The sequence below is a fragment of the Convolutriloba macropyga genome, chromosome 8, assembly GCF_964194025.1.
Source record: "Convolutriloba macropyga chromosome 8, txConMacr16.3, whole genome shotgun sequence".
Lineage (NCBI taxonomy): Eukaryota > Metazoa > Xenacoelomorpha > Acoela > Convolutidae > Convolutriloba > Convolutriloba macropyga.
Window position 1 is genome coordinate 15,961,952 of NC_134475.1, and position 24,009 is coordinate 15,985,960.

Here is a 24,009-nt window from a genome sequence, read left to right on the forward strand (position 1 = left end):
ATTTCTCACTCAGCTTCTTAGTGCTTCCACAGATCTCTTCGACTTATTTTTTTAATTACCTGAATTCGCTCCCATCTCTTGTCACGGTCCATGGCATAGTACCTGCCTATGACATCTACCAACTTTCCATATCCAGTATTTTTAAAATGCTCCAGGGCTGTCTTCAGATAACCGCTGCCAGTTGTAGGCCTGGTATCTCGACCATCGCCAATAAAGTGCAAAAAGGCGTCTTTCACGCCTTCTCTCTTGGCCGCATCAAACAGTGCCATCATGTGGTTTATATGTCCATGAACTCCTCCATCGGAAACCAGACCCATAAAATGGATCCGACCATTTGTACTTCTTGCACGCTGAAAAGCTGCTTTTAAATTTACATTATTATATAATCCTTTCTTCGGGTCCTCGCGATGGTCGACGGCAAGATTGATTCGAACTAGATCCTGATACAAAGCGCGACCGGAACCGATTGTCAAGTGACCCACTTCACTGTTGCCCATAAGACCTTCGGGTAGCCCGACAGCCAGGCCAGATGCATCTATTGTGGTGGCACGAGGTGTATCGTCTCCTAGGGCGTCCATAACTGGAGTGTAAGCATTCTTGATAGCGTTGCCCTCTGTGTGCTCGGCGATGCCCCAGCCGTCGATGACAATCAGACACACTTTGTTGTCAGTTGCGACCATTCTTATCTTAAGCATCCAATCCAATTAATTCCTTTATTGGATCTACTCAGGTGAAATAGAATTTATCCTAAGAGAGTTTCAAGAATCTAATAAACGAGGAGTTGGAACGAACGAAGACAGAGATTCCGGAGACCGTCAGGAAAGATTTATCATTTAGTGAAAAACAATCCAAGCTAAGAAAACTTTCCGAAGCTGAAGAATTGGTGGCCTACAACAAAAGAGAGAGCGTCACAATTTATGGTGTAGCTGAAAGTACAAGATTAGACAGCACTGATAGAAAAAAATCGAGAGTAATGATGAAACAATGGAAAAAGTTATCAATGTTGCAAGCCAAATTGGCTCTGATGTAGAACTAAGATCTATCAGTAGCGCATCCTCTTCCTAGAACAAGGGCTTTATCCACAAGTCCAATCATTGTAAGTTTTGCTCGGATAGTGAGCAAAATAAATCTCTTAGAGAAAAAGAAGCATTTGAAAGATTGGAAGCATGCAGAAATAGTGAGGATAACCCAAAAACTAGGATATCCCAAAAGCTATTGGAGCAATGAGACGTGATGGCAGAATTAGCTCATTTTGGACAAGAGAAGGAGTGATCTGGAAAGAGGATATAAATAAAACGACAACGTGCCTTGACGTGCCTTGCTTATTACGATATGCTGTTCTGAAGTTCTCTCGAGGACAAACACACCTTTTTCAGGAATCTTAATAGGCTTATACGTAAACAGAAACCAAAACAGTTACTTCAAAATTTAACTTAGGCGGAGAAGAGATAGAGGGCGATTCGGAATTTAGTTAAGCTTTTAATATTTTTTTCTGTCAACAGCTGATATCGCACTGGGCCAAAGAGTGATAACTGAAGAGGAGCCTCTGAATTTATATTAAGTAAAATTTTCCATGTATCTGATACCTACAGATTGCACTGAAGTTCAGGAAGCTGTATTTATCCTTGAAAACCACAAATCTGAGCATCTCGATGGAATTTCAGGAGATGTATTAAAGTTTTCATGTGAAATAGTAGCTCCTATACTCACTACCTTTATGAACAAATCTTGTAGTCGTGGTAAATTTCCCGATTGTCTCAAAATTACCAAGGTTTTACCCATTCATAAATCTGGCGCTAGGGATCAAGTTAACAACTATCGGCTGATCCCTATATTTCCAGTTATTTCCAAAGTTTTTGAAAAGATCACGCATCAAAGGATTTATTCTTATTACCAAACTTTTGAACTTCTATTACAATCCCAATTTGGCTTCAGAAGCAGGAGATATAAAGTTGACGCCATCACTGAGATTTTGGAGAAATTACAGTGCACTGAGAAAAGTGCATTGGTTTAGATTGAGAAAGGCATTTGATATAATCGATGATAATCCCCTGCTTCGGAAGCTAAATGTTTATGGAATTAGAGGAGTTGCTCATGACGGTTTAGATCGTATGTAACAAATAGGCAACAGTGCGTCAAGAAAGTGAAACTCTGTCGGAAAGTAAAATGGTTAGGACAGGGGTACCGCAAGGCTCCATACTTTGCTCAGTACTTTTTCTATTATATATATATATATATATATATATATATATACATACATACACGCACACACACACACACACACACACACACACACACACACACACACACATATATATATATATATATATATATATATATATATATATATATATCTGGAAACTGTAAGTCAGAATGCTCAACCAGCATTTTTGTCAAGCAGTAAAGTTATCCGGAAATGTTGCGCAGAAAGGATATAAAAAGTGTTTAGCTGTTTATATCGACAATACTCGAGAAAAAAATTTCGAGGAACACAAAAAAATCTCTGTTGCCCAGCTTGATGTGTATCATCTTGATAAATTCGCTCTTAGAAGCGTGCGAGGAGACATTTGCTCGAGCTATTTGAATAGCCGTATCATCAAGTGAATCCTCAACAATCAAAAAGAAGCATGAAGAATTGGGTTTATTTAAGCTTCTACAAATGAAAAAAAAATTGGGAGAAAGTTTCGTTGAAATACCGAGGAACTAAAGCCTTAAATTTTTCGATTTCACTAGAAATTTATCTGAAGAACATAGCTGCCTTGTCTTCGCAGCAGTTGGAGAATGAAATGCACAGATTGAAAGAGTAAATTGTTTGTTCCAGACACTTTTGGACAAACTTTTTCACCTAGTCAGTTTACTGTGTAAAAAATAAATGCTAGGAAATTTTTAAAGATAAAATCATTTAATGAAAATCGCAGGGCCCAAGTTTCATTTCGTTCATCACTTTCCAATTTTTAAAGTTAATTTTTTTTAATCCTATTAGTAAAAGTGATACTTGTGAGAACGTGACACAAAAGTAAAAATCTATCTCAAACATTAATCATTCAAGTGATTCACGATTTTTCATTTCAACCAACATTTAGGCCATATTTTTTTAGTTTAATTTTTATGATAGCTCATCTTGGATCAGACCTGCCTGGAACCCAGTGAGCTGTTTCGGATCCTCTCTGGTCATTATTTGCTGCTCCGAAACTGGTGCTCAAGTGTATTTTAATAGTAATTGTAGTTTAAAACAGAAATAAATAAATAGACCCAATTTTTTGAAAAAATTGTTTTCATTAAAGCTGCCTTCGGATAACCTTCAATTTAAGCTACCTTAACTTCTCCTATTAAAGTATGCGCAAATCAATTTCAGAGTGAGGAAAAGTTATTTTGGGGGTGAGGTAAGAGATGTGTGGCCAAAAATTAATTCACTATCACGAACAAATATTAACTCTGCTCAGATCGACAATTGCCTAAGCTGATAATAAGGTATGAATTTGTGACACAAAAACAATGTAGATTTATCCCACAGAGAAAAATAGCCGCTCGCTATTTCACTGCATATTACTATATGCAGTCAAAGTCACTTTACATCAAAGAAAAACCAATTTGCGGAAAAAACCTTTGATTGAAACCAGAAGATCGGAAAAATTGACAAAGGGGCGTTCGATGTTATTGTAGCTTTTTTCATTCTTGGGGAGCGGGTTAACTTGAAGGGAAAAAGTGCATAAGGTTTATCAAGGTGCTTCAGATTACGTTATTAGAAGTTATTATAGACCACTGGTGGGGCGTTGGAGTAAGAGGGGATACGAGAACTGCTTAGGAACTTAACTTCTTCAACATTTTATCCCGTTTCTGAACACCAAAAGTTACAAAAATTAAAGAAGGTGACGAGAAATTTTTCGGTCGAAAAATGCACAGAAGGATGAGCAGTAAAATAATGAATCAAAATCTTCGTTGAGCAATTAAATACGGTCAGGCATAATATTTGAATAAAGACACTAGAGTACAAAGGTAGCTTCAAACCTCGTTTGACTGCTCTTCAATTCACAAAAATACGACATCCAATTTGAAATAGAATATCTGATTAGCAAAAGACCAAGATTAATAAGCTTTTAGAAGTTTAGTTGATTACACTTAGCATTCTCGCACGCTATAAAATCAATACCACAACAAAACACCTTTCACGAGAACAGTTGGAATATTGCCAGAAAGCAGCTGCGCTAGCATCGTAAACCTGAATTCTAAAAACATTAAAGAAAGAATTAATAAAAAGTGATTGATCTAAAAGTTTTTGTGGTCTTTGATTGCACTACAATTACGGATTGAAATATCTTTCAACTTCAAAGGAATATCCTTATTTGATTTTGACTCCTCAGAGAAAAAACAATCGACATTTTGATCGAAATTTTGAGAAAAGACAAATTGAGAGTTCGGCAAGTTACGTGTAACCGTTAAATCATACACAAGAATGAACAACTCATTCCAACAAGTTTGAAAAATAACGTCACGCAAGAGACGCAGAAAATTGCGGGAGCCTTAAAAACGAAATAAATATTCAAAAGTCATTCAGAAACCCCACAAAAGAGGATATCTCAAAACCTTTTTCAAAAACCAAAAAAACTTCAATAATACTATTATTAGACACTTTTTTTTGTTTTTTGAAAAATTTTTTCAGGTATGCAGGTTTTTGAGCAGCATTTGACAATTTAATTCAATGGAGTGGATTAGGCATCTACACCTTATAAACAAACAGGTCACATCATAAGCTGAGTAACGAAATGATAGATCTAAACATAAACCGACTAACGTCGAATGAATTGCTCTCGAACGACACGCGGGGGCAATTTAATGATGGGGGTTGCACCCGCCAGCCACCTCTAGGACAGGAGTCAGTCATCTTCTCCACTATGCTACAACCACGTTGTTACTTAACAGCTAGGACTCGCTTTTATATTAGCCAACAAATTTCATTTCAGAATGCGAGCAATTGAAATCACTCAAAATGAAGAAGTAAAGCTCGAAAAAGTCAGAATGTTTGAGAACAAAAGCGTAAAAATAGTCAAGCAAAAATTTTGCATAAAAAGACCAATATGTTACAATAATAGCTTGAAAATTCGTTTGAGAGCAATTAATAAAGCTTTTATCATATGTACTGACTGCAACACATAACCGATTAATATCGAAGAATTGCTCTCGAACAACTAATGGGAACTCAAATCTATTGCAGCTTACTTGAGTTGGGGTGGAGGAGTAACTGAGTTCACAGAGGGGGCTTCAATTGAAATCATTGGAGAGCATTACATACCCCCATGACCACTAATAAAAGTTAAAGTGAAAGAAATGAGCAAATGAGTCACAGTCTTATTTTGCCTTTAGGTCAAAAACGTTAAACATAACCAACTGACCACCGAAAAATTGCTCTCTAACACAACTAGTGCGAGCACGAATCTATTGCAACTAGCTTTTGTAGTGTTGAAGGGGGTAACCAATATCAGTAAGCGGACTTCAAATACAGTAATTAGAGGTTCTTATATACCAATAACCACTAAAACAAAAAAAACAGCAATTTAAAAAGTGCGCTCAAAAACACAACAACAAATCTAACTGACTACAAACGGGCATGATGCTGTTGAAAAGAAGGCGATGAGGTGGCTTTGGTTTTAGCTAACTTGAGCGCACAGAGTTCGAAGATAAAAGCGGCGTGGGTTTAAATTGGGGAATGGTAAAATGGAGGTAGGGCCCGGTCCACGATCGCCCTTTAAGACATAAAATCTGTTTCTCAGGCGTTCTTCACCAAGCAATGAGCAAAAACAGAGGTTAATGTTCAAAACGAAGTAAGCCGACATTCAAGACATGAACAAACTTGCTTCAACTTGAAAACCCGTAATACCAATACTCCTATTGGAGTCCTAAAAACATAGTAGAAACATAAACCGACAAATGTCGGAAGAATTGCTCTTAAACGACAGGCGAGGCAATTTAATTCAGGGGCTGTAGCCTAGATCAATTTTTCTTTATGGGTGCAAAAACCTTTCCCCCACCGGGATTCGAACCCTTGACCTCCCGATCCACAACCACGCACACTAACCATTGAATCACTTACCACGAATCACTTAACTCTTTTGTGTGGCAACCGATTTTATATTAGCAACGAGCTTTACTTCGGAGCAACACAGATCACTCAAAACTGAAGAACGAAAGCGTGAAAAAGTCACTTGAGAAGTCAAAGAATATTTTAGAAAAGCGCAAAATTGTCAAGCAAAAAATTTGCAAAAAAAGACACATAGGTTTACAATAATTGCTATGAACTTAGTTCAAGAGCAATTAATAACGAAAACCTAAGCTTAACAATAAGCTAACAAAAAATAACCACAAATTAATTGCCTAATAACACTACAAAACAGAAACAATATGCAGGCACGTTATTAGTTCGGGGTTTACATAGTGAGGGGATTTTACAGTGAGGGGATTTTACAACAGACGACAATGCTCGCAAAGAAATAAGTCATTGTGCAACTCATGAAAAAACTTGCTAAATCCCGAAAAAAACCTGCACCATAACAATACTCCTCTTCCAATCGTAAGAACTCATAAAATACCAAAACTCTTCTTCGAGTTGTGAAAAGATAAACATAAACCGATCAACGTCGGAAAAACTGCTTTCGAATGACAGGCGAGGCAATTTAATTTAGGGGCTGTAGCCTAGATAAAATTTTCTTTATGGGAGCAAAAATATCAGACAGGTAGAGTTCGAACCCAGACCTCCTGAGTTAGATTCCGTCACCTCGTAAGAGGCATTACAAACGCGGCTGTCAGAGCCTAGTCATCGGCTTTCTAAGAATCGGTTTGGTTTGAACAACAAAACTTCATTTTGGAGTTCGAGCAATTGAATCACTCTACAATCAGTAAGATATTGCCTAAAAAAAGTCATTTGAGAAGTCAAAGATTATTCTAGAAGAAAAGCGCAAAAACGGCCAAACAAAAAATCTGCATGAAAAGACAAAAACGTTTACAATTATTGCTTCTCATTCGTGATCAATTAAACACGTTTACACTAATTGTTTCTATTCGAGAGCAATTTAAAAAATTACTGACATAAAATAACTAAAATTGGTAGTAGTTACCCTTCAAACACCTTATTGAGATCTCAAAAACCGTGGAATCTAAACCACAGAGCGTTAAATATTTTAGCAGCTTCCAGCCTTCTACTAAACCTAACTACCAGCAAATCGAATAGCCAAATGAACGAAGAAACGGTTCAAAAAGGCTCCAACGTGATCTTCAAAACAAGACGATGAGAGTTATGACGGATCCAACGAATCAATTTTTTCTCCGTACTAAAGCGAAGCTATAAAAAAAGTGGCTAAAAATTTCGAATCTAAATAGTGGTTGATTCTTGTTCTTAACTGTTCTTTGTGATTGAACTGACTTTCTTGCTTAACCACGTTGAGTAATCTAATTGAAATAAACAATGTAAAGCCCATTCACTCAACGCAGAGCATGATCAAAACACTTCTGTCACTCAGCAAAGATTAGTTCACACGGCGATTTAACTCATTTTCACTTAATTCAAATCGCGGCCGATTAAAGTACTTCACAATTAAGTACTTCAGGTAAAAAATTTTGTAGAAAATCAATACTCCGCTTCGAGTCGTAATAAAATCAAACACAGGGCATTAATAGCTGCACTCAGCTAGCGCTATTGCATCTAATTAAAACCAGTTTCCACATGAATTAAATTTAAAAAAAATTGTTCCTAAAAACGAAAATAACCGACTAACGTCGGGCGAATCGCTCTCAAACGACCGGTTGGCTTCGTCAGTAGCTAGCCACGGTATAGTAAGGCTAGCTTTAGCTTAATTGAAGTGGCGTGAGGTGAGCGCAGCGGGGTGGGGGTGCATCGGGGACTGATGATGGAAGGGGCAACAGCATGGATGGGGTGGGGGCAACAGCAGGGGGGTGGTATTTGCAACAGTGGGGGGGGGGGGTGGTGCACGGGCTCTTAGGGCCTGAACGATGTGCAGGGGTGGGGATTGGGGTGAAGTGAGAGGGGGCTGATGTGTGTGTGTGTGTGTGTGGGGGGGGGGATGGGTCAACCTGTAGGAACCGCCGTCCACGCCATAATTATAAGTCTCCAAAACGGTTTCTGTGAATCGCATACGTGCAGACAAGTGAGCTTAAAGGCTCTAAGAGCACTTACTGCCCGCTGGGCGCTAACTGTTTATCCCGCTTTTGAGGACGAAAAGTCAAATGGGTTGGACGAAAAAACGGTCAAGCGAAAAATCGCAAAAAAAAGACCGACAGGACCAATATAATTGCTAAAAACTTCGTTTGAGAGCAATTAATAATTATATTAGATACTCTAAAATTATTGGCTCAGGAAGCCAACAAATGCAGGGTATTTCGAGGCGCAAAAGAAACATTACACTTCTCATATCATCCATTTTTTATACCAATCTCAGAAAAGAAGGCGTCACACATATATTGCAACAAAATCAAAAAGCATAGTAAAAATTAACTCTGCTTCGAAAGCGCTTTTTTCTTGCCCTTCTTTTTAGATACACCGCCATTTTGTGGAGATTTAGTGAATTTATTCCGTTTTCGGCTGAATTTTGTCGTCTTTTCTTGTCCTGGTGTTAAGTTTGCTGCCGCCTTATTCTTAGCTTCGATTTCTATAAATCTTCGATAAAATTTTGAGATCGGCGACTTGTTTTCGTTCTTCATATTTTCTTCCCACTTTTTAATTTGGTCAGCATCGTGAACTGAAAAAGTGACCTTTTCTCTTTCGGTTGCAATAAATTGCGCATTCTCTTCCATTTTCTCCACAAGCTGTTTAAACTTCTGTAAATAATCGCGGTTTTCACACGCTTTCAAGAACTTCCTTATATGGACAATAGGCATCAAAAACAATTCTGGTGATGCAATACTGTAAGCATGCATATTCATAACTTCAAGTAATAATCGATACATTCGCTCAGTTATACAGTCCAGAAAACCCTTTTCATTGAGATCATTTTCTGAGAAGCGAACAGTTCCTGAGAGGTTGAAAGGTCGCACACTGAGTTTCTTTGGGCGTGCGTTGAAGTCAGTTTGTGAGAAAATGTCGAGAATATGCTGGAATATTGGGATGAACTTTCCAGTACTCTTCGCCAGCATTATCAACATATCAACACAGTGAAACCTGCAAGAAGATCAATCAAACAAGAGTAGATTAGATTTCTATGGCTAAATGTCACAATTTTAATATTATATAGCTTTTAATACTTTTGATCAATCATAGTAGTGCGAGCCATCAGGCAGAAAAATGGGATGTAACCCGCATAATCGTGAGTTCAGTTTTCTTTCAGATGAATCCAAAATTTTGGGTGCCTAATCAAATTGATGAAATCCGAAACAGGGTTTGACCGATGATCAGTGTTCAGTAAAGAATTTCATCATTTTCAACTCGAGTCTAACTAACATGTAAAAAGAATCGCGAAAACTGAAGCAAACTTATTCCGTTGCTCGGACAAGGAGTTTGAAATTGTCGTGAAATTATCACATGAAATGCAACGGTGAAAAGTGGTTCAAAGTGCTTCTAAACCAAAATCAATCTTTATTTGGTAATGTCTCCACAACTTCATAAAGCAACAATTTCAGGAACTGCTTTCAACTCACGTAAAATGGTTGCCTAAGAGTAATGAAATGCTTAATGATACGGACACAGGAAGCCTAAAATTTTGATTTATATAAAGACTTCGACATACAGATTATTACGTTAATTATCTTGTTTAGACCATTTACTCTTACAAATGTATTACTTCTAATACTAGGTGATATGCATACATGAAAGGCATGAGATTCTAACTTTGAAATTCATACCTTAAAGGATAGTATCTCGGCCCTGAGGCATAGTTGACAATCTCTTTAATCGTCTCCACTAATGGATATACGAGCGAACTCAGAATTCCATAATTCTTCATAGATCCATACATCGATGCCCATAGGTACAACGTATGGACCGTTTTCCAAGAACACAACTCAGGTTGAGCTTCTTTCTTTTTATCAATAGTAACCGCTTTCACTAATAGCACAATCGCTTTGACCGAATCAAACGCTTGCTTGTAGGTGAAGTTCAGATCTAACGCAAACAGCTGCACTAAACACTGTTGCATAAATGCGATTTTTGGCAAAGTTTCCAGCGATGAAGCTGATGACTTTTTGATATAAGATGAGAAGGCTTTGCGGGCAATTTCTTGATGATACTGTTCCAAGTCCATCTTCGCAATCCGTTCAAGGAGCAAAAATGAGCTCAATTCAACTTCGTGGTTCGTTTGATCAGCCCAGCAATCGGAAACCACTTTGATAACTTGACTTATGGTCTTGGGGTAACACCTAAAATAGCCAAACTTTTATCGTAAATCTTGTTGAAAAACATGACCAAGGCCCACCAATTGCTCTCAAGCGACGGTTTGTGCCGGCTTATAGTCTGATAAAGCAATATGATCTTGAAAAGGGGCACAGACAAAGGTATTCGGGTTCTTAGACTATTTAAAAGACTCAAATTCAATAGTGTAACGGGTGCTTGGCTACTAATTGACCAGTGTAACAGACAGAGTTGAGAAGAGGCGAAGCCGAGTTGAAATGACGCCCGACACCAGTCAACGAGGCATCAAAAGTAGTTTTTTTTTATTGTCTTAGACCACCTATCCAAATGGTTAAAACAGAGCGACTTTCTCTAGGAAGCAATTTTTGGTTAACTTCCGAGGAAACTAAGAAGTTCAACACAGCAAATAAAACAAAGTGATTTCAAAATCTGTTTTTATCAAGGAAGATGATGCAAACAATGAGCAAGAGCAACGTGTAAACAATTAAAAAGATAGTGCAAAGACAAACATATTGATGCAAAAAATTGTTTAGATTCTACTTTTGCTACTTTTGTACAATATCATGGGAATTGCGTTTCGTTCCGGAAAAATAGTTCTTCAAAACCAGTATTTATGGACCGGTAAAATACATAAGAATTGACTAACTAATCTAAAGCCACTTAAAACTTTAAAAAAACTATTTTATTGCTTTTGTTTTTAGCAAGCACGGTACTCCGTCAAAAGATACCACATGCAAGGAAAAGCTTTCAAGTGGCTAAATTGACTGTGGAATCACAATAAAGCGAGATGAAAAGCTTTTTATAGTTTATCGAATTTGAACAAAAAATTGGAATAACAACAAAATTTATGGATACGTTCAGTTCTCACTGAGTTATGCAAACCCGATCCCCTATTGATCTTCCCGAAAATCACTCCAAAAAAGGTCAAAGTTGACAGTCGAGAATTTTCCTTTTAACGAAAGTAACCAAGTTTATGAAGTAAAGATTTTCAGTCTTTTTATACTCCTCTCAGAGTACTCTTCTTAAAGTAAGCCAAACTTATTGGAGTTCCATTAGAGCTTTGCACTGTTTTGCAACAGAGCTGACAAATTTTATGTATAGGTGGACTAAAAGTTAAGAACTTCAGAGAAAAACCAAGCAGAAAAAGACCACTTGACTAATATAATTGCCGATAATAAGATGTACCATGCTTTGATTTCAATAATATAGAACCAACCATTGGCTACAGAAAAATTTGAGGATGAACGAGAGGATCATTGCATTGACATATGACCTTAAACCACATGATGCAACGCTTCATATTTGAAATAAAAATTTGAATTGTGGATTTGAGCCAATTTCTTAAGGATAAAAATGTTACTTGTTCACGCAGCCGACTACATTTAAGCGTTTTCATGCGTTCTCTAAATCTTCAAAAAAGTAAAAATTTATGCCTACTGGCTGCAGATATTTGCTTTGCTTAGTCGAGCTTTCGACTAATGCCCTATACCCCAGTGTGTATTTTACCGCCGTTTAGTGCAATTCAGACAATAGGCCACAATTATCAATGAGATCATTTCTAAACAGACAAGCAGGCCTAAAAAATTGCTGCAAACTTAAATTGAGAGCAAAAAAAGTTGCATAGGCCCATCGTCCGTTTCATTTTCGCACTCAAAGAAAATTACCATTTCCTTTTCGTTCTTATATTTTAAACCCATCTTCTGGCATAAATGAATGGCAATGGTCACTGCCAGCTCTCATTGGCTACTGGTTGTACTCACTGGTTGTGCAAACAATTATGAACGCAAAAAATTGTTCATACAGGTTTTAGAGAACATTTTTTAAAGAGGGGCAAGGAAGCAAAATACAAAATATTTGACCAATTCCAAAAAATAAAAATCGTGAAAACATGCTTATAGTCTAGACATGACTCAGTTTCAAATTATTGATCTGAAATACAATTTGCATCAACTGACAAACCCAGTGGCTGGGTAATTGATCGAAAGGAGAGTTTTGATCACTCCGTTTATACGTGTTATATAGCAAAGTTTTGAAAAACTACTTTTATGTCAATAACTTGCACATTATGCAAGCATTAATCCAAAACGCTAAATTGTTGTTTTTCGGTGCTATTGGCTACATGCATGGTTCTATTTCTTGAGCACTTTATATCAAACTTCCCCTATTTTAACAAACACGTACACTTAAGAGCTTAGTAAAGCCTCGAGGAGCTGCTCAGCGACTTAAGGCCCCCTCAAAACTTAAATTACGCTCCAGTCAACCACCAACTAAACTAGCAAAATTATTTACTTCATCTTACCACCACTCAATTTGAAAAAGAAAACAGATGAAACAAATTAGGAAGGAAAAGAAAAAACGCGAAAATACTCTTGGAAAATTTTCAAATAACGATTGCAAAAACAATTTTTGATAACAGATTGTCAAATAAACTTAATTCTTGTTCAATAAAACTGCATATGTTAGAAAAACGCAGAAAAAGTGAGCGCAAAAAGAAAAAAAATAGGACAAAATCTAAGAAACCCCTTTTTATATTCTCTAAAAATAGCAAACTCTCACCATATGTTCTCAACATACTTTAAGACACAGTCCTGATTACTCATTCGGCACTCCCACGATACCCAAACACACTGCAAAGCACTTAAAACAAGCGAAAGATAAAAAAACAAAAATACAGAATTGATTAAATCATTTTATTTGAAAAATGTGCTATCAAACCATTAATTGTTCCCACTCATTAACAAAAACCCAATAAGCAACTCCCATTGAACATGAAAAAATACTGTGAAAGTCAAAAACAAAAGAAATAGGCAGAAAAAAATCTTTAAAAACAGAAAAATCTTCGAAAACAGAAAATAGCCTGTTTTGTTGAACTTAAAATGAAAAAAACGTAATCAAAAGGCTACGAAAACCAACATAAAAACTAATTTCATCCCAAAAAATACCCCAGACACCAAAACAATGATACATTACCGAATACCTTAGGGCGAATTGCTCTCAAACGACCAGCGAGCGGTTGGCTTTGTCAGCAGCTAGCTACGGTTTATTGAGGCTAGCTTCATCTTAATTGAAGGGACGCGAGATGAGCGCAGCAAAGGTGAACGGTGGGAGTAAGGTCTTTGGCTGCACGGGCCCCTTAATACATGAATGATGTACAGGGATAGGGATGGGGGTAAAGTGAGGGGGGCTGTTCTGGGGGAGTGTTGTGGGTCAACTTCTAGCAACCGTCCTTCACATCATAAACAAAGTCTCCAAAACAGTATCTGTGAATTGCATACTTGGAGAATAATGAGCTGAAAGTCTCTAAACTAACTTAATACCCTCTGGGCTCTACCTGTTTATCCCGTTTGGGAGGACGAAAAGTGAATGGGTCGGACAAAAAATCGGTAAAGCGAAACATCGCATTCAAAAAAGACCAACAGGACTAATATAATTGCTAAAAACTTCATTTGAGAGCAATTAAATAGAGTAAAAAAACCGTTGAAAAAGCGTCCAACACAGCAATATCACAGCAATAGCTCAAGATTGCATTCAAAACTCTATATAATTGAGATGATCAAACATGCTCCAAATATACAATTCCTTGTTAATATAGTTTAGAACAATCACATTACCTGACAAAGTAAAGAAAGAAGCCAAAAAACCTCTTCAAAACAGCCGCACTTGATCAAAATATTTAGCTCGCTTATCGAAAATTTATTCACATCTACTTTTCTCACTCTCAAAAACTCGGCATAAACATAGAATCACTATCTCCTCTCTGCTCTTCAATTCTTTCAGTAGTTTGGCCTAAACACTTAGTATTCACTCGCGCAATTGATTACATTCTGTTTTAAAAGCAAACCAAAACATTATCGACCAAAAGACGCTCCACCAATAGTCGTAAATATAGCTAGCAAATAGCCACAATAGCTTTGCAGATCTGAAGTCCCAAGAAGATTTAAAAAGACAGACTATCAAAATTTAGCCTTTTCATTAAGAACTGAGATGTTAAAAATTGATTAAGAATCTGTATAACTTATTGCTGCTTCTATGAGCTGCTCTTAATTCACCTTCAATTAGAGTGATATGCACTCACCTGACCTTATCTCTTTGAATTAAAGTAAACAACAGTTAATTTAAGAGAGTAAGTCATTTTTGAGAGTGAGGTAAGTCACATGTGACCAAAAATTTAATCACGCGGATGAACAAAACTCTAGCTCCACTTAGAGTGAAAAACGACGTCACGCAAGCAACTCAATTGCACGCCCGAATGAACAAAAAGCTGCTTTGAAGTAATTGTGACGTCATGTGGTCGCATAGACGTCATAATAAAAATGTTGACAAAATAAAAAACTAAGAGCAGGCCAATAATAGCCTCAGCTATCGCTTCGCGGCTATTAAAAAAGCCAGCGCCCCAATACAATTCAAATTCTTTGAATTGTAAAAAAGAGCACCGCACTACAGCAGGACAATTCCTGACGTACAATTCAAAGAATTTTCATTGACTAAACAAAAACTAGACCTAGGACGGACAGAGTGAATTAGGAAAACCATTTCTAAAAAAAATCAGATCTAAAAAACAAAAAAAACAGAAAATCGATGTCAAAATGCCGCATGTGAACAAAAACCACTAGCGAGAAATAAAAATTTGGTTCAAACAAAAACTAGGCCTAAAATGAACTATGAATGGATTGGGAAAACGCTTTACAAAAAAATCAAAAAAAAAACAGTAAATATCAGAGCGAAATTGCCGCATGTGAACAAAAAACCACTAGCGAGAAATAAAAATTTGGTTCAAACAAAAACTAGGCCTAGAATGAACTATGAATGGATTGGAAAAACGCTTTCCAAAAAAATCGAAAAAAAAAACAGTAAATATCAGAGTGAAATTGCCGCATGTGTACAAAAAACCACTAGCGAGAAAGCGAATTTTTCTGCAAACACCGTTTTCTCACTCTACTTTAAATTTAGAGCAAGAAAATTTCACGCCGCAAAACCACTCCCGCTTTTTCGCTCCACTTCCTCTTTCGGCGTGACCAAAATCATAACTCCAAATTTACTTCAAAAATCATGAAAATGTGTGAACAGATCTTAAAGACAGCGCTCCAATACAATTCAAATTCTTTGAATTGTAAAAAACCAAGAGAAGGCCAATAGTAGCCTCAGCTATCGCTTCGCGGCTATTAAAAAAGCCAGCGCCCCAATACAATTCAAATTCTTTGAATTGTAAAAATGAGCACCACACTACAGCTACGCTCAACTTAAAGCTTCGCAGCTATAAACACTTACTTGAGGAAGTTTCTCATGACCAGAAGATGCTTCAGAATCTTATACGTGATTTTCTGCTGAACTGCACCTTCGATCAGTTTAATACAAGAAGTGAAATATTTCTGCAACGGATTCACAATATTTATCCACTTGGGCAGATCACTGTAAGGCATGTCACGTTTGTCCGCTACTTTAGTTCCCAGAAATTTGCACAAAGTTGGTTTTAAGTAAACAGAGGCCAAATTCATAATAGAATCCAACAGAACATCGTCGGCTTCTGTAGTTTGTCTTGGGTCGAAATTGATCTTGTTCCTCTTTGATGAGCCAAACGCAGCAACCATCGGGTTGGATACCTGAACAGTAGAAACACCATGCAGATCTTTCTCGTTCTCCCCACATTTTTAGGACAGTTTAAACCCCTCCCCTACCAACGCTCTATATTTATGCAGGACAATATTCTACCTAAAACGCAAAAATTTCAGTGCTGATCCTAAACGACTCGGGGAGATTGGTGGCAGATTCAGTATTTCTTTGAAATTTCAGTCCGATAAAATCTGGTTCTATTAAAATCAAAAAATCCAATTTCGAGATTTCTTTTACTGACAAAAATCTGAAGCAATCGAATCTGAGCGTTCAACGTATTTCACGACATTTACAGTTTAAACCTACCTGAACAAATGATCGCATGAGACTTCTGCATGTTGACAAATTTGCAGCGTTGCCTTCGAAAAGTTTCGTCCATTTTTTCACACCATTCACGAGAGATCTGTTCACAACATCTTCAGGTTCATCGTGCTCTTCGATTTCCTCGGCATCATTTTCATCTGCTACAAATTCTGACTGCTTGTTGTCTTCCAGATCGGATTCCGCACCATCGCTATCTTGTAAATCTTCATCTTTGAAATCGAGCAGTTCTGGATCCTCCTCCTTGAGAAACTTGGCAAACGCTTCGTCTTCTCCGTCAAGCATTTTGCCCACTTTGGCCATTTTCGAAGCAGGTGGTACAATTTCACTGAAGTCCAATTCTATAAATACAGTAGATACATTATAATACAGTAGCTTCAATTAATGATATACGGTGAACGAATGATCAATGAGATGCGTGGACCAATAAATAATTTTTGTTTCTGCGTAATCGCAGCGGCGCAGCATTAGGCTGTTTATTCTGCGTCAACAGCAGCCTGTTCCCAGCTGTCCTTTTTCTATTATTCCCCACATCTCAGCTGTTCATTTTCTTTTTTAGTGACGATGGCCACTTTTTTGCGTCTGAGACTTTCACGTGGTACCATTTGCAGCCAAGATTGGTCAGGCTTTGGTCAACCTGAAGCTATTGTTAAGTAAGGGCTCATACTCACACAGACCGCTTCACGGATGCAGGGGCGCGAACTATCGATCATTGGTGCTTGAATCACTCAACTTACCTCTCGGCTATTACGCCACGAATAGAATAAAACAGACCCAAATTACTACAGGGTTAGGGAAACAACAAAACCGACATTAAGAGAACGGACAAAAATCTGACAACTCAGCAGGTAGCCTTGAAAAAATAGGCATACAGATTGTATTTAAAAACCTGAAATGACCTTTGGATTAAAACTGAAATCTCATGCTATGTATTGCGTATGCATTTGATTCTAATGTGACCAACTTCAACCGGCAGAGGGGTTCATGGCAGTTTTATTCAGTGGTGAGGGAAAACTTCTCTAACAGGCTTCAAATAATGTTCGACATATAATAGATCCCTTACAGATATTGAAAAAAAAATTGGCTAACTTTTGATGTGTTTTAGCAACCGTAGCTAATTGAGCTAACTGCTGAAATCTCTAAAGGGGATAACGACTTAGAACCCGCAAAATGCAAGAAATCAAGAGCGAAAAGTCAAACCTATCACGCAAAAACTTTGCGTAAAAAAGACTCAGACGACTGTAATAATTGCTTCAAACTTCATTCGAGAGCAATAAATAAGGGAAGAGGCATATTTGAAAAATACGGTTTTTTGGGAGAAATTGGCATCTATATTTTCGGTAGAATTTCAGCTCAAGTTTTAGATATTGAAATTTTTGTCGAGAGGTAAATAATAAATAATATTATTAAATTTACTCGTGAATATGATATTGAAAAGGTTGACCGAGCAGGCAAAAAATTGCACCAAAAGGCTTACAAAACCAAAAAATTAGCTACAAACTGAAAAAAATTCCCTTTGAAAATTCGCTTAGAACACAGTGGACCACTTTTGCTATAACCCCCCCCCCCCCCCCCCCACATGGAAATTGCTTCATCGACATGTGAAAAATAACCAACTCTAATTGACAGCATCAAAACTTTATTATGCTATCTATTTGTAATGTAAATCTACCCTCAGCCAGGGTTAGTCGGGGGGGGGGGGGGCAAAGCTTAAGACGCCCCTCGCACCAAGAATCAGAACAGTTTCGGAGAATCGCATACACAGAGTCTAGAAAACCGAGAAATCAAAAGACTCGGACCAAAACAAAATATTGGTCCAGCAAAAATCCCACAAAAAAAGACAGCAGGATTAATATAGTTCCTACAAACTTCATTTCAGAGCAATCAAACATACCAGAAAAACGTTATTAGACATATCCCTCATAAATTCGCTTGGCGGATTGAAAGCGAACCAAAATTTTCACTATGAAACTTGATTAGAATTTAAAATCTAAATCGTAGACAACTTTAAACATAACAGACTAGCGTCGGGCGAAAAGCTGAAGCCACTGGCGAGCTTTGGCTCCGCCTGTAGCTAGCTATGGTTTAGAATTACAAATTTTAGCTTAATTGAAGGGGCATGCTGTGAGATTGAGGGGTGCGAGCACGGGGGAGTTCAAAGTTTCTTGGTTACCGGTGGCCCGATGAGCAGAGGTGGGGGATTAGGCGTAAAAAGGGGCGGGGGGCTAATGTTGTGGGTGGTGGCGAAAAGAGGGTTTTCTGAATAGCGTGTCAAAACTCTTACGGACCACACCTCACACCAGGACACCATGAATTAATCTCCAAAAATTTTCGGTGAATCGAACACTTAAACGTGTAGAACCGAAAAGTTCTAACATCCTAATTCCCTCCTGGCGTTACCTGTTTATCCCTTTTCAGGGCGAAACAATAAAATCGTCAAAAACATAGTTCAAACAAAAATGGCATAAAAAGACAACAGGACTGACATAATTGCAACAACTTTGTTTGAGAGCAATTAAACATACTAGAAAGAAGTCGACATAACCCTGGTAAATAAGTTTAGCAAATTTAAAGACCAGAAATTTTTACCGAAAACTTGGATTACCAAAATCTAAAACGTTAATCACTTTAAACATAACCGACAAAGGTCGGGCGAATTGCTCTCAAGTGAACGGCAAGCAGTTGGCTTCAGTAGTAGCCAGCTGTAGCTCAGGAATACTAGCATTTAAGTGTGAGCGAAGCGGGGGGGGGGGGGGCAAGCGTTCAGGGTGATCAATTGATGGTGACGTAGCAGGGTAGGGAGTGCTGAACGGGTGAGGGTAAAAATCGCCAGAGGGAGGACGGTTTACGTGGGAGTGTTGGGGTTGCCAGTGATTGGGGGGCTTGACGAGGGGGATGAGCGGTTTTTAAAAACGGAGTCAAACTTTTCAGATAAAGAACCGCCCTTAACACTAAGAAATTGCCTCCTCAAAACAGTTTCGGTAAACCGCATACTTGGAAACTAGTGAGAAGTAAGGCTCTAAAAGAGCTGATCGATTTCCGGCTTTGGCCTGCCTATTCCGTTCTTCAGGATCGAAACTTAAAGGGTCAGTCAAAAAATCGATCAAGCAAAAAATTGCATAAGAAGAACACAGTACTTTGTTTTAAGAGCATTAAATATAATTGACTAACAACGGGCGAATTGCTCTCAAGCGACTGGCGAGAAGTTGGTTCCATCAGTAGCTAGCTACAGCTTAGATGGGCTACATTTAGTTTATTTGAAGGGACGTGGGAAGCATCTGTGTGAGTGTGTGTGTGTGTGGGGGGGAGGGGGGTTGGCTTTGCTGGACAATGGGTGGATCGATGTCCTGGGGTGGAGATTAGGCGTTAAGTGGTGGGGGGGGGGGGGCTAATAATAGCGGAAGCGGTGGTGGGAATCGCGAATACGGATCAAACCCTAAGAACCACCCTTAACGCCCTGAAGTTATGGCTCCAAAACCGTTTCGATGGATCGCACAATTCGAACCTAGAAAACCAAAAGGCTCTATTATTAACAAACTCCCAAGCGTAAAAAAAAAATCGGTCACACGGAAAAAAAGCAACAAAAAAGCAACAGGACTAATATAATTGCTAGGAAATTCTTTTTATAGCAATTAAATATACCAGAAAGACGTTAGGCATGTCCCTCGTAAGTACGTTTGGCGGAGTGAAAGCAACCAGAAACTTTCACCGAGAAATTTGATTAGCACAATATAAAATCTAAAAGGTACAGTACATAACAGACAAACGTCAAGCTATTTGCTCTCAAACAACCGGCAAGCGGTTGGCTTCGGGATACTAGCATTAGTGGGTCAAGCGTTGGTAATGGGGAGAGGGGTAGGTTTGGAAGTGCTGAACGAGAGGGTGTCTAAATCACCAGGTCGAAGAGTGTTGACTGGGGGAGTGTTGGGGGTGAGAATGAATTGGTGGGGGAGGTTGACTAAGTGGGTGGTTTTTACTAAGGGAGGTCAAACTTTGAAGATTAAGAACCACTCTTCACGCCATGAAATTCCTCCGCAAAACATTTTTGGTGAATCGCATACTTGAGACTTATGAGGCGTAAGGCTCTAAAAGAGCTAATCAGCCCCTTAATGCCCTCCCGAGTTTCGAAGAATCTCAAAGAATATATTGAGCAGAAAGGCTCCAAGAGAATCTTATTCCCTCCAGACGCCAGATGTTACCTGTAACTCAAAATTGTTCAGTTCAAAAAATCAAAAGGTTCAGATGATAAATCGGTCAAGCGAAAAATTGCATAAAAAGACCCGCAGTAATAAAATAATTCCTTAAAATATGTTTTGAGAGAAATTTAAAAAAAGAATTGTCTGCTTCATCTCATCCCAAATAGCCAGTCCAAAAACTTAAGGTATAACCGGAAGCCAGAGGTACCTCGCAAATGTAATTTACTTGTCCTAAAATCACTTTAAGACCGGCCATTAACTAACTGATTTTGAGAAAATTTTATTAGTTGAGACTATAAGAGCCTTCGGCGAAGTGCACGTCGTCAGCTAATTCTACAAACAAACACTGTCTGCAAATGTTCTAAAGAAATAAAGGTGAAATAAATACGTTCAGAAACGCAAAACTGATGTAAAATATAATGATCGTTGAGTTTCATCATTATCAAAGAGACAATAGATTCTAGCTTTCATCGCGCTGTTATCTAGTCTCATATTATAAGGTTTGATTGTTGTTGGGAACCCACTATTTATAATAGAAGTGACTTTTTACTGAGTTGAATCACCGAAAACGGAACATTCTAATTCTTGTGATGAAGAGTAAAAGTAAATATCGGAATTGAGATCACGACTAAAGGGCGACATACGCTCCAAGGCCGATAATCTCAATTCAAATATTTAAAATGGTTATAGAAATGATAATTATATTAGTAATGGTATATATTGGAATTGAGAACATCGGCTATAGGGCGTGTTTCGCCCTTTGGTCGTGGTCTCAATTTCTATATTAACCATTACTGTGAACTGCTGCGAACTGGTGACCGAACTGATCTCAGCCACATAGACGTCACAATGGCCGCAATTGTGATCATACAATAATCGAACAGCCTGTACTTGCAAAAGACCATTAAAGAAGTTAAAGCGTTCCTCGATATTTTCACAAATAAGATCTATTCTGTGCTAAAAACAAGTTCTTTGGGAAACGTTTCAGATTGCAAATACAACTGACCTATCAACAGACCGGTCAAAATCAAGTGGAAAATTGCTCAACCATGAACCTCAGAAATCTTCACGATGATATTATTAGCCTTTGGGGCGGATGAAAATAAGTATCAGGTTTAAAAAAGCGAAAAACTTCATTCACGAACTCCTTGATTTGGAAGCAGATATATTGCTTTAAATTGCTAAAGAATTTTGAACTGAAGTAGCGACAAGAAAAATTGAGCAAATAAGCAAAATGAGAGTAAAGATTTTGGATTATCTGAGTTCCGAAATGGAAAGTTCCAAATTTCGATCCACCAGTCGAAAGAAAACTAGATCACACCCGAGCCATAGTTGGGCCAATTTCATATTCTTCGTTTGAATTCAGGGAGATAGAATGATCCGAACAACGTTTTCAAATCCTTCAACAAGTAAACAAGATAACAGGACCAAGGAGCCTTGGTAATGTACGTTTAAACAATGTTTCCACGCCACTACATTTTGACTTAATTGTCCACCAAACGAGGATGGGAGAAAAAAATTCGAAAATTCACACAGTGTTCGAAAACATTTGGTGCATGAGTTAGAAAAACTATAAACTTCAACCACTTAATGAATTAAAAAAACGCCATATTAGAGGACCGATGAGCAAAAAAAGCAAAGAGATTTTTAAAAGACAGCGTCTCAATGCAATCCGAACCGATTTTGATTGTAAATCTGTTAAATTCGACAGGAACCCATATGCAACTTACCATTTTCAGCAGCAAGTGGCTTGTTCTTCATTTTTTGTTTCTTTTTCTTTCCATTATTCACTTTCATGGAGTTGGAGCGTGCCTCAAACTCTTTAAAGAAATCGTCAATTGATTGCATCAGGATCTGAAAAACTAATTTTGTGCAATTATGCAGTTAGATTTAATTGGACGAATGCTAGAACCAAGTTAAAATGTTTCTGCTTTAAAAGTTTGAATATTAGAAAATAACTCTTACATTATTTTTATTTTTTGAGACCTATAATCTAGATGAAAAGTTCTGCAATTATAATTACAACATTCGGTTCTTTCTAATTAGGATCTATTGTTTCCGCCACTCGTGTTATTTATGCTCCCACTTACAAATAAAAGATTGTTATATAACAAGTTATTATGTTAAAAGCACGTGCACCTAGGGAGCGTAAAAGTTATGTGCCAACTACGTTTGAGGGAGGATCAGATCAGAAGAGAATAGATCCTCCATTTATAGCCTGTAATTTATGACATGTTTAAGCTGATTGCCTTGAGGTTTACATGACGACTGCGCTGGGGCTTTAATCCTCTGAGACCAAAAAACCCCAGTTTCATCAATATCCATGCAGTGCTGATATCAAACTATGAAATAGTGCCAAATATCAAACTAGGATGTCAAAACAAACATCAAAGTTGAATGAATGAATGAACTGCAGTGCTTTTGTTGGAGTTTTCTCAAGAACGCACTCCTCTTGTCGTTTAAGGGATTTAATTCAGAGACGCTTTTTCCAAACGGTTTATCTCAGGAAAATGAATTTGTTTATACAATTGTTTTGAAATTTAGCAGCCAGGTTAGATTGAGAATTTCATCAGCTCATTATTTTGCGATATTGTTAGAAAGCGAGACCAAGCACAGAAAAAAAACAAATCGTTTGGAAGAGCCATTTTATAGCCTGCAAACACGATTCAACAGTCTTCGTCACAAATGTTTTCTGATTTTTTCATACAATCCCAAAAAATTGCCCTCAAAAGGCCGTGACGCAATCGCAATTCATTGCAGCAATTTTTAGCTTCACTGTTATTTAGCAGATTGACATAAAAGCGAAAAAATGGTTCCGAGAGTTTAGTAAAAACTGTTTTAACATCTGCAGCATGTTACAAAAATAATCTCGATACAATTCAAAATCTCAATTGAGAAAGCATCAAGTTTACACATCCAGTTTTCTCCTCTCAGTCATATACCAATTAATTCATCAAATTTACTGATTTATCATTGAAGATGCATAATAATTTTCCCCGACTAGTGCTTTTTAGAAAGCGATCCATTCACTCTGCATTGTAGCACTTAAATTGCATGGGCTCGCACGCACGAAAATTTACCAAACTCTCATTATCTGATAGTTTTAATACCAGAAACGGGATTTGAGAAAGCCGTTTAAACAATAATTAGAGAGTACCAAAAAGCAGACTGTGGTTATATTCTTTAACTTTGAAATATGATTACAGATCTATATGCATGTTGTTGGAGCGTATCAACAATTTCTGATATGCTTTTACAAATCGAAATATAATGTTTTTCACATACACCCATTAAATAAAAGATGAAATCATAATGGGGAGATAAAATCTCAGTCATCAAAAGATAATTTACTTTTGAGGACAAACCTAATGTTTACAACCTTCTGCTTGAAACATTTCAAATATTGCATCGATTCAAAAAAAAATAACGTAAAATTATCCCAACGATATTTTTAATTGTTTGCCAATCAATTCTTTGGCCATCATTTGGTCAAGGAGCAACATAGATTCGCGAAAAACAGATTAGTGCGGA

The 24,009-nt window shown here is 37.6% G+C and overlaps 2 protein-coding genes across 2 annotated transcripts in view; both read right to left on the reverse strand.

Annotated features, from left to right (window-relative positions):
* LOC142344509 (2,3-bisphosphoglycerate-independent phosphoglycerate mutase-like) overlaps window positions 1–710 on the reverse strand; it is a 57,625-nt gene extending 56,915 nt beyond the window's left edge. The window contains exon 1 of the mRNA XM_075396223.1: window positions 60–710. Within this exon, the coding sequence (XP_075252338.1) occupies window positions 60–695 (636 nt within the window). The 5' untranslated portion in view covers window positions 696–710. The remainder of the gene's footprint in view (window positions 1–59) is intronic.
* Window positions 711–8,451: 7,741 nt separating this feature from the next.
* LOC142344510 (nucleolar complex protein 2-like) lies at window positions 8,452–22,392 on the reverse strand. The gene is made up of 5 exons (XM_075396224.1): window positions 22,209–22,392; window positions 16,268–16,623; window positions 15,620–15,951; window positions 9,847–10,359; window positions 8,452–9,166 (listed from the first exon to the last, which is right to left on the reverse strand). Exons 1-5 carry the CDS (start codon window positions 22,324–22,326, stop codon window positions 8,500–8,502), a joined length of 1,986 nt encoding a protein of 661 aa, XP_075252339.1. The 5' UTR covers window positions 22,327–22,392; the 3' UTR covers window positions 8,452–8,499.
* Window positions 22,393–24,009: the final 1,617 nt, after the last annotated feature.